Genomic DNA, 9,915 nt, shown 5'->3' on the forward strand with positions numbered 1-9,915 from the left:
AGTCGGTTACCCCTTTCAATGAAATTCTTTAACGACCGCCACTAACGAACTGAAAAATTCAAGCCAAACAATAAAAAGGCGTCACCAGAGCCGGGTAGCAACTGCCGACTTGAATGGGCCTAATCAAATTAAGTACTAATCCTTGGGAAAAACCGCGAACAATTTAAAATGATTGTTAAGTAAATTTCCCAAAACAATTACGATGCAGCAACGATTCTCAGAGAGCGAGGAGTCCCAGGCGCAGGCGCCAGAAAGAGAGATTTTCTCTAGCATGGGAGAATGTTATTTGTAGCATGGGAAAAGTGCAGGGATACTTCAGGGGACTTCAGACGAAGGACTGGCGCTTTACATATGTGTAAATTGTTAGCGAGCAGATGGCCATTGAACAAGACAAGACGACAATAATGAGTTGGCGTTTTTCGACTGGAAGTTGGTGGAAAGAGGTGCCCCAACTTTTTGGAGTAACTGAAGGAAGGATAATCCACTTAGGAGCGACTCCAAAGGCGGACTCCAAAGGCAGTCCTGGGGACGACAACGTTGCACATATGGCTGTGGGGGGGAAATTGTTTTATTACCCAAGCGAAGCCGTTGAGTGTGTGTTGACTGAAAACAAAGGTGCGCACAATAAATTACATTGTTACACGGAAACTTACGACCAGGACACGGACAGGGACACGGACACACACATGGAGCCAGACACAGAGGGGAACACAGATATGGACACAGACACGGACATAGACACAAACACAGACACAGACTTAGACACAGACAGGGGGTCCTCCTGGCAGGAAGTCAGCAACAAGCGTCGCGTTAATGAAAAGGATTTCTCTGCCATCTCCACATGTCTGCAGTTGGTTCTCCATCTCCATCCACTCCCTGCACTTGAAGTGACTTTCCGCTTTTGGGTTATTTAATATTTAAGCTCTGGCCAGACTGTGGATGTCCTGAAGAAGGTGTCCCTTCTTTGATGTCCTCGACCCATTAGTTGAGGTCTCAACTGCTGCATAAATAAACGCCTCAGTTCATTAGTGAGTCTCGCCCCCAACATCGCTCGATTCTCAATTCGGAAAAGGGTTTACGGGTCTCTGCGGTTCTCTATTCCAACAGTTGCTGCGGTCGCCTTTGAGGCATGAAAGTGCGTGAAAGTGTCATAAGCCAGGGAAGTGGGAAGCAGAGGTTATGGGTTTTATGACAGACCACAGTAATGCGGCTTTAGAAACGACTGCAGTGCCATTTAAGGCATAGTTGGGTTGCTATTTGTGGGTTTTGCTTAAAAATTAATGACCTTTTAATCGATTTTGAAGATAACTCTGAAGATATTCCCTAGAGAAGCAGTGGATAATGAACTGAAACTGGAACCGAAACCCTATTAAAAGTAGCCTTTGGAAACTCCCAAAATATAAACGAATCCCAGTAACCGCTGCAAACTTCAATCAAACTCAGTCACAAATTATAGATCAAAATTCAACAAACTAACTTTTCATTAGCAATATTTTCCTTGGACTGTGTGCCCAGTGTTTGTGCCAACAGAAGTGGCATCCTCTTAGATTAATGGGTTCAGTCGTCAGTCAACTGCAGCCCCCTGCTCTGTACGTGAACATGAACAGTCCCCAGGCGGAGTTTGTGCGCGAGACGATCAGCAATCACAAGGTGGTGATCTTCAGCAAGAGCTATTGCCCCTACTGCAGCATGGCCAAGGAGCAGTTCCGCAAACTGAATGTGAACGCGACGGTGATCGAGCTGGACCAGCGCGACGACGGCAACGAGATTCAGGCAGTGCTAGGCGAGATGACAGGGGCACGTACTGTGCCGCGCTGCTTCATCGATGGCAAGTTCGTGGGAGGCGGTACCGATGTGAAGCGCCTCTACGATCAGGGCATACTCCAGAAGTACTTCCAGTGATCCACTTTCAAGGATACTGCTGCTTTTCCACCACTTAAATTACGTTTCATGGAATAAATAATCCAAGTTTTCGCCTCTTCAAATGCATGTATCCCTTTAAAGAGTGCCTTTGCTATCTCTTCTTGGTACACAACAAAAGAACAGCAAGGCATGAGGTAGGTAGGAGGTAGGCGGGAGATGGGTAAAAATGCCTTTTATCTGCTCAATATGGCGCTCAAGTTGTTCCTGAAAGGGATCACAACGAATCCGGGGGGTGGTCTGGGGCAGGGAGACAATTATGCTGTGAATGCTGAAAGGCAAAGAAGGACTCCGGACTCGGGCTGACTGCGCTTTCTTTGCAGCTGCACACCTGCCTGCAGTCGGGGCATTATTTCGTTCCCCATTGTTGTCCCGGATGAGTTTTAATACCCATTTGCATATGAAAAATTGAAAGCATCAACCCAGGAGGAGGCATACAGAGGTCAAGGTTCTGAGCAATACTCTCAGAACAGTAAATTTCAAAGAAATTTTGTATGGATTTACTGCATTGACTTAGAATCCAGCTACGTCTTTAGAAAAATATCTCATTCTTTGCGTGGCAAATATCTGGGTCAAATTGAAATACTTGTAGTCCCCAAAATCAAAGAGAAATCCTTCAATTGATTGCATTTTATATACGAGTATTCTGCCTTTCTTAAAGACGACATAAAATTGCTAGCAATTTGTTTTGTCGTTTTCGTAAATGGTTTTCCCTATATCTACTATTTGAAAATTACCTAACAATGTCAAATTACTGACACACACATGAAAGTTGCTCAGGAATATCGCCTGGGCAGGTGCAGATAGACGGGTAAAAAACGCCTGGGCACACGTGTCGTATGCGTAATTTGGCTCATCGATTGTTTTTTTGGTTCGTTCTTTGGGGTTAAATCGCGCGTAAAACCAGCAGCAAGGATTGATTGTGGAAATTGGTGAGCAATCAGGGTGAAACCTCATGCCATAGTCATTCCATTGAATTTGTAAAAAGCAAACGGGCTTGCAATTGTAATTGGAATAAGATTCCTTGAATTGATGGGTGAAAGGTATTAACGTAAAAATCAACTAAATTTGTACATATGTATGCATTTACTATCAATATTTGATCAATCGCTTTATGACTTACCGCACCTATGATCTCATTATTGTATTTCTTGGCCACTGCTCCTTAAGTTTTCGTCTCTTTCCTGTTTTCATAGCCATGGCTTTCCCCCACATTTTGGACACTCCCTCGAAAGTGTTCACTCTCCCTCTCGAGCACAGTTAACTTTATATGCAACTAACCTTCGCCAGAGCCAAAAGTCCCTACAATGTTGCTTGCATATATTACATTTTCCTGTGATGTCCCTTAACTTAGTAAGGGAGTGATACGTTTTGGCAGAAAACTAGCACATTGATAAGTACCTGATACCGGTGACTAATAGATGGGATTTTTAAACGATACTCAAATCATATGATAGCTCTAACTTTGAAAATAATGTTTCCAACCGATTAATTTTAGGTTTCATTCAAGCTTTTCCTTAAAATACTTGGTAAACCTGCTCCTGCTCAGTTCTTGAGGTGACTTCGGCAACTGAAGATCCCTCTAATTTTGTTGTATTAGGTATTCTACTCTTCGGCTAGCCCGCTTTTACATCTAAAATTCTGTAGTTGTTGGACTTATCCAGCGTGAAAACTTGTTATGGCCACCAACACGAAGAGCATTTACAACTGCAATGGAATGGAAATTTTTTATGATCCCCAGGCGCTTGGCCATAATTTTGTTCTTTTTTTTTTTTTGTGGCAGAAGGGGCACTCAAAAAAAAAAAAATGTTTAACAGTGGCATATAACTTTGTTTTAATTTGTTGAAGGATGAGTGCAATTGCCACTGACGGACTGACGAAGCGAGCGCTTGGAGGTGGGGATCTCCCGTATCTGTGTGCCCCAATAAAAAATGCATTTGGCAGTTTGATTGCGTTATTATCTACTTGGTAGATCCGTCCACGCCGGAGCAACATTGTCGCTCCGACTTTAATGTCCAGAGATTTAATGCAGAGAAATTTTGTAATGGCTAATTTAACAGGGCGTGGCCGCACAATGTATCTCCAGAGGGAGACCATTCAATCTACCAATTATCAGAGCGTTAGGTTTTCTATTGTACAAGGAAAATATCTAAAAATTTATTAGAACTCCCTCCTGGCAGACAAGTTGCCCGTTTGGATAGTTTTCGTGGCATCTCTCCCGCCTTTGGCCTCCTGCCACCTAAGTTTTGTGGCAGCCAGACCCTGGCTAGACCAGCCATATATCATATAGTTGCCCTCCGAACGCTGTCTGCCTCGATGCATGCGCATGTGTGCATCTGTGTCTGTGTGTTTGAGTAGCTCTGCGAGTGTGTATCTGTGTGCAATGAAGCTCCTCCTTCGCCTGTGATAGACGATTTATTAAGCGTTTTATTATTAGTTTTCTCGCTTGGTGGCTTTTGTGGCATTTTTGATTACAAATTCCGGGCATCAAGTGTTGTAATTATCAAAAAAGAAAAAAGACCAACCGAGTGGAGCGGATATTCCATTGTTGGAGATTCTTTTTGCGGTTTCCGAGAAATAGAGATTGAGGGTTTAATAAATTTGCTTCATATCTGCTTCTGGTTTGGGCGACTTTAAACGGTATCTAATTTTGGCTTTGAATAATTATTGAATGTGTTCGCAAAACTCGTTCAATCGTCCTTCTAATGACATCCCATCAAGCTGAACGACTCTTCCCTGTAAGAGCGGCTTGAAATGTGTTAAAATTTCCTAAAACGACATTCGCACGTAACATGTCATGCCAACATATAATTATATTAGTGCCTGTATTTCTTTGTTTTACACATGCCATCCCCATACCATCCCCACATAGCCCTCATCCTGTGGCATTGCTCATGGAATCGGACCTCCAGCCAGCGCTGACTTTGAGCTTGTCCAGGCAATGCTTTGGCCATGGCCATGCAACGGAGATCTTTTCAGGTTGATAAAATACAGCGGGCGGGTCACCAACAACAATCGGGGGAGGCAACGCACGTGTTAACAAGGATGCGATACATAAAATAAAGGAGAAGTAGAGCCAAGTGAGGAAATAAACCCTAGAATGACAGGAAATATGTGTGCGTGACATTGTTACTGTGGGTCTGGAACCGGAAGCAGCAGTGGGTGCCTCCTATTGTTGCTATTTCTGTGAACACGAAAGCAACAGGATATACAGAAAATATGCTACCTGGCTAAGGAATGCATGACAGCATTGATATGAAATAGAAACCCCAGAGAACGACAGACAACGGGAGAGTGGATTCCGTTTGCCGAACTGCAATTACACCAATTAAGTTAACAGCCGTACCAAAAAGTGGTATCCCTTGATGTTGCAATAATTGCATTAGGTGAGTATTAAAGACATATCACTGGGTATCTATTTGGGGATTCTCTCACGAAACCTGAACCATAAATATTGTATTAAAATCATAGAATGGGGGAGTAGGTGTTGCCACAAAACTTTGGCCTTAACTTTGAGCCTCGAACCCCTAACAATTGGCAGTTGCAATTCCCCTTGGGATGATCACCCCCGTAATTTGATACTATGCGATAGCGTTTTAGCTAAACTTTCAACTTTTGGGGCCATTAATCAATTAATTAGGTATTTTATGAATATTTTAGGAGGGAGATGAAGACGGGGGATACTATGCCATCATCGGGGCGTTCCGAACGGAGCTTACCTTAACGCGACCGCATGAATATTTTAGCTAAATGTTTGGGGAAAGAGTTTTCCTGGGCCTTCAACATCGAGCTGACGTTGACGCAGATAATAAGTCGAGACGAGGGCCTTTTCCGAGGGAAAAAGGGATAATGAGTTTGCTTCCAGGGAGTTGTTCATCAACTTTCTAAGGAATAAGCAATAAGAGCATAAAGCAGTAGAAAGGAAAAAAGGAACCAACTTTCCGACTAATTAATTAAATGCGCTATAAAAATGTTTGCTGCTGTTGGCGCTGGAAAAGTTTCAGCGCATTTACGGGGCTTGAAAAATGAGCGCCAAAAATGTTCCAGCGCCACAGAGTGCAGGACGGGCAAGTGCTCAAGTTATTCGAAAATGTTTTCCCAAAAAAATTATGCAGGTGTTTGCCGGTTGGGGGGCAGGGGATCCCCATTGCCAAAGAGAGTCTTCCCCCCACTGTATTGACAATTTTTTTGTTCTGTCACGATAAGGAAAAGTTTTTAATGAGTTTGCCAAATGCCGCGAAGTGCCGCGGATAACTGGAGATGATTTGTCGGCACTCGAAAGTTTCGACTCATGCGAACGTTAGTCACGATTAATTCATTTTGTATTCGGGAATTTTATTTCAGGAAAAACTTGCTCATGCATGTTTTCTTATCGAAATGTTCTTTTGATAAAGCTATGTCCTTAAACGCAGCTGAATTTACAGTCGCATTCATGAGGACTGGCATGGGTACAGTCGTGTCTTGAAAAGTCCTCCCTCTTTGTGCAGTATCAACAGTGGATGATGCATACCCATGTAACCCCTGTAACTGACACCATTTCGGTTGATTTCGGATTGGATCACGTTGTAAGCAGTCTTCAACTGATTCATATGTCCAGTGCAGTTCCAGTTTCAGATCCATCTTCCTCCCTCCCTCTTTACAAGTCGCTCATTTGTCAGCATCATTCACAATAGCTGTCAATGACCAGGAACTCTGACCCTTAGAATCCCCCCACGTCAGTCAATGCGTTCGCCATCCGAACTCCACCACACTCCGCATCCGACTCCCCGTAGATGTACGCACTCCATCACATACCTGCCCCACACATTAATGGTCAATTTCATTTCGATTTGATTGTGTGCTCCTGGGTCGGACGAAACCAGACCTACGAACAGGCTCTTGCAAATTACCGCCGCCTCCTGTGGTGCGCGTTCGTGGCGCTCATTGAATTTCCACCCCAACCCCTTTTCGAAGGACCTCATGTGGGTTTGTCAAATTAGCGCATCGTTTGTTGTGTGCTCCTTTCCGGGGAGAAGGCATGCCACAAAACGAATTCCAGGAGAAAAACTTGTTCACTTTAAACCAAGTGACTCACAGGCCATTTCCTTGCCACTTGTAAGTCGCAGCGGGTGCGAAGAGCCCCATGCAAATCACAAATTCACAATATTTCAAAGATTTCTATGCAAATTAAATATTGCCCCATGAATTTATTGTGTCAAGGGATAACTCAACCATAAGACTCCAATTACCTATACCTCTATACATGCTATACCATCAATTCCATTCTGCTATCCAATCCAATCCAATCTCCTATCCTATCCCTCCCTGGGCACACATCAATGGCATCCACTTTGGTATCGTTATTTGATGGCATCGCACAGCCGTTGCCATTCATCAAACAAGCGAATGGATATTACTTCATCGAGTACAATATTAAATACTTGAACGGAACGAACATCGAAATTGTCAACGGACAACCATCGAAACGACCTCAATGTGGGGTCTGCTGTTTGGTGGGGTTGGGGTGGGGGATGGGTATGGTGTTGGTGTTGGTGTGCAGGTTGGCAGAGGGAGCTTGAAACAAAAGTAAATTGCAATAAAAGTTTTGTAATTGACAAACGGACAACAAACAAAACTCCACTTCAGTTGTCGTTTTGCTGGACAGCAGGAAGAGCAGCATCGAGAGAGGCAGCAGGGGGAAAGCGGGAGGGCAGCAGGAGGAGCATCAGAAACAGCAGGAACACCAGAGCCCAGCAACGGATGGTATGTGGTTTGGCCTGAAGGAGGATGGCAGTCTGTTTTTGTCCTAAACAACTGGCGCTCAAATCAACAAAAACCGATTTTGCCCCCGAAAAACAGGAAGCGGCAACAGCAGCGACAGCGTTGACAAAAACTGTAGGAGGCCCAGTTCGTTCCCTGCTCCAGTGGCTGGCCTGGTTGTCTCATCATTTCGTACATTTGCGCCCGCATATTGACTTTGAGTGGGGGGCGCACAAACGATTCACAGATTTAAGAAATAAAAGTTTAGTGCCCCAACAGGCAAAGCTGCCACCAATGCCAAACGGGTAACCCACACAGACGTAGACTCTGAACACACACACACACACAGACACACACACATAAACACACCGAGACCCAGGAACAACAGGGAGTTGTGCCCTCTGTCAAAGCAAACAAAAGACGCGTCTGTGGTTGCACCTCCCGTCCCGATTCCTGCCCGCTAGTTGTCGAACGCAAAATGTCGACGGTGGTTAGGACTTTGACTTGTTTGGTGCCAGCGACAGGATAGAATCAGAATCGGAATCAGGATCGGGATGGTTGAATGGCGGGGATGGTACTCGTAGGATGGTTGGATGCTTGACTGGGCTGCAGGGCTCATTGGGTACGAGTAAATAGACTCACTCGATCCGTGCACCAGAGAAGGGGAAATCTGAGTTAAAACCATAGCAAAACAAGTGCAATCTGCTTAAGGTGTTGACTAAAGTTAGCCTTCAACTAAGTTACGTTAAGAGACTTACGTACTTACATGTCATGCCTCTTCCTATACTTGTTTTTCTCTGTTCTGTTTGCAAAATGCAATTTAAAACAATTTGTCAAGGAGAAAGGAAACCAAAGAGAAAGAGAAACTTAAACCGAAAATGTGAAAATGAAAATAATAATGAAAGAATGAATTATGAACTTCTATATACTTTACAGAGGTCCCCGAAGGACCTTACCACTTCTGCTCTCGCCCCGCCGCAATCTCTCTTACAGTGTGGTACGTGAGTGGAAAGCGAAAATTGTGTGGCATAAAAATGATTGTGTGTATGTTAAGTTTGGCACGCGGCACGCCTACAATAAACCGCAAAAGTCATAAGAGTGGGAGATGGCGATAGAGATATATAGTACATACATACTTACATACATACATATATACATAGTTCCCCCGTTGCCCGCAAAAGTATGCAGCATATTTCACAGTTCGAGGCAGATGCCAGCAAAACAGAAAAGGACAAAACAGACCCCAGGGACGACAGTGTGCCCCAACTGTCAGCACACGCCTACACTCATAGCGTTACTGTTAGTCACAGTACGCTTCCATCCCCATCCCCATCCCCATCCCCATTCCCGTCCCATCCTTTCCAATAGGAAGAGAATTTTGACTTATGAGCGCTCTGGGCGTAAGTTATACTTAACTACATGCCGCAAAAGTTGCCACAACTTTATTGCTATTTCATGTGCCATTAAACACAGCAGAGGGAAAGAGAAGGAATGTGTGCGTGCGAGGGAGATGACAGGCGACACCGAAACGGCCTGCTAATCTGTTGATAAATAAACAAAATGCACAACTTGATGGCTTCATTCCCCCACGTCCCGAAAACCACCAGGAATACGAGTGAGTGTAAGAGTCGTTGATAAATGTCATGGCATTTTTACCTGTGCCAACAATGGCCACACTTTTTCACCATCCTCCTGCTCCAGCTTCTCCTCTTCAGTCATGCCGCTCACGTCGCTGGCACGCAAATGTGACCAGAGCCATTGAGAACGCGCTCTGTGGTTGTAGCTATTGTCATCCATCAGAGTCAGACAGAGATAGTAGGGGAGAATGAGAGAGTGGCGTAATATTCAAATAAAGAATTGTCACCTTGACACGTCTGAGGCGTGCCCAAATGGTTACCAATTTACCCATACTCCACGCTTACACTGTCCTCAACGCACTTTCGCTTCCAATATCTATTCGAATATCCGATATCTTATTTATTCATTGCATCCATCAATTCCATTCATTGCCCGAATTGAAGGCGGCAGAATAGATGCATTGATCATCAGATGGGCTACGATATTAGGCCTTAAGGCCTTTCGGTTTATTAGCAAAGGTTAAAAAGCACACATGTAGCGGCTCGATCGTTCTAGAGAGGGCTATTGCTCTAAAGTTTGGAAATTAGTCAGGGCTTACCAGATCCAATTGGCATTGACTAGCGTTAATAGGAAACTGTATAGAATGAGTGTAAATAGATTCAAGCCTTTGCAAAGAAT

At 44.2% G+C, this 9,915-nt stretch overlaps 1 protein-coding gene across 1 annotated transcript; it reads left to right on the forward strand.

Annotated features, from left to right (window-relative positions):
* Positions 1 to 1,485: 1,485 nt before the first annotated feature.
* LOC6592723 (glutaredoxin-C4) lies at positions 1,486 to 1,985 on the forward strand. Its single transcript, XM_002018054.2, has one exon. It carries the CDS (start codon positions 1,552 to 1,554, stop codon positions 1,900 to 1,902), a length of 351 nt encoding a protein of 116 aa, XP_002018090.1. The 5' UTR covers positions 1,486 to 1,551; the 3' UTR covers positions 1,903 to 1,985.
* The last annotated feature ends 7,930 nt before the right edge of the window (positions 1,986 to 9,915 follow it).

This window comes from Drosophila persimilis, unplaced genomic scaffold (assembly GCF_003286085.1).
Source record: "Drosophila persimilis strain 14011-0111.01,24,50 unplaced genomic scaffold, DperRS2 tig00000002-arrow-pilon, whole genome shotgun sequence".
Taxonomy (NCBI): domain Eukaryota; kingdom Metazoa; phylum Arthropoda; class Insecta; order Diptera; family Drosophilidae; genus Drosophila; species Drosophila persimilis.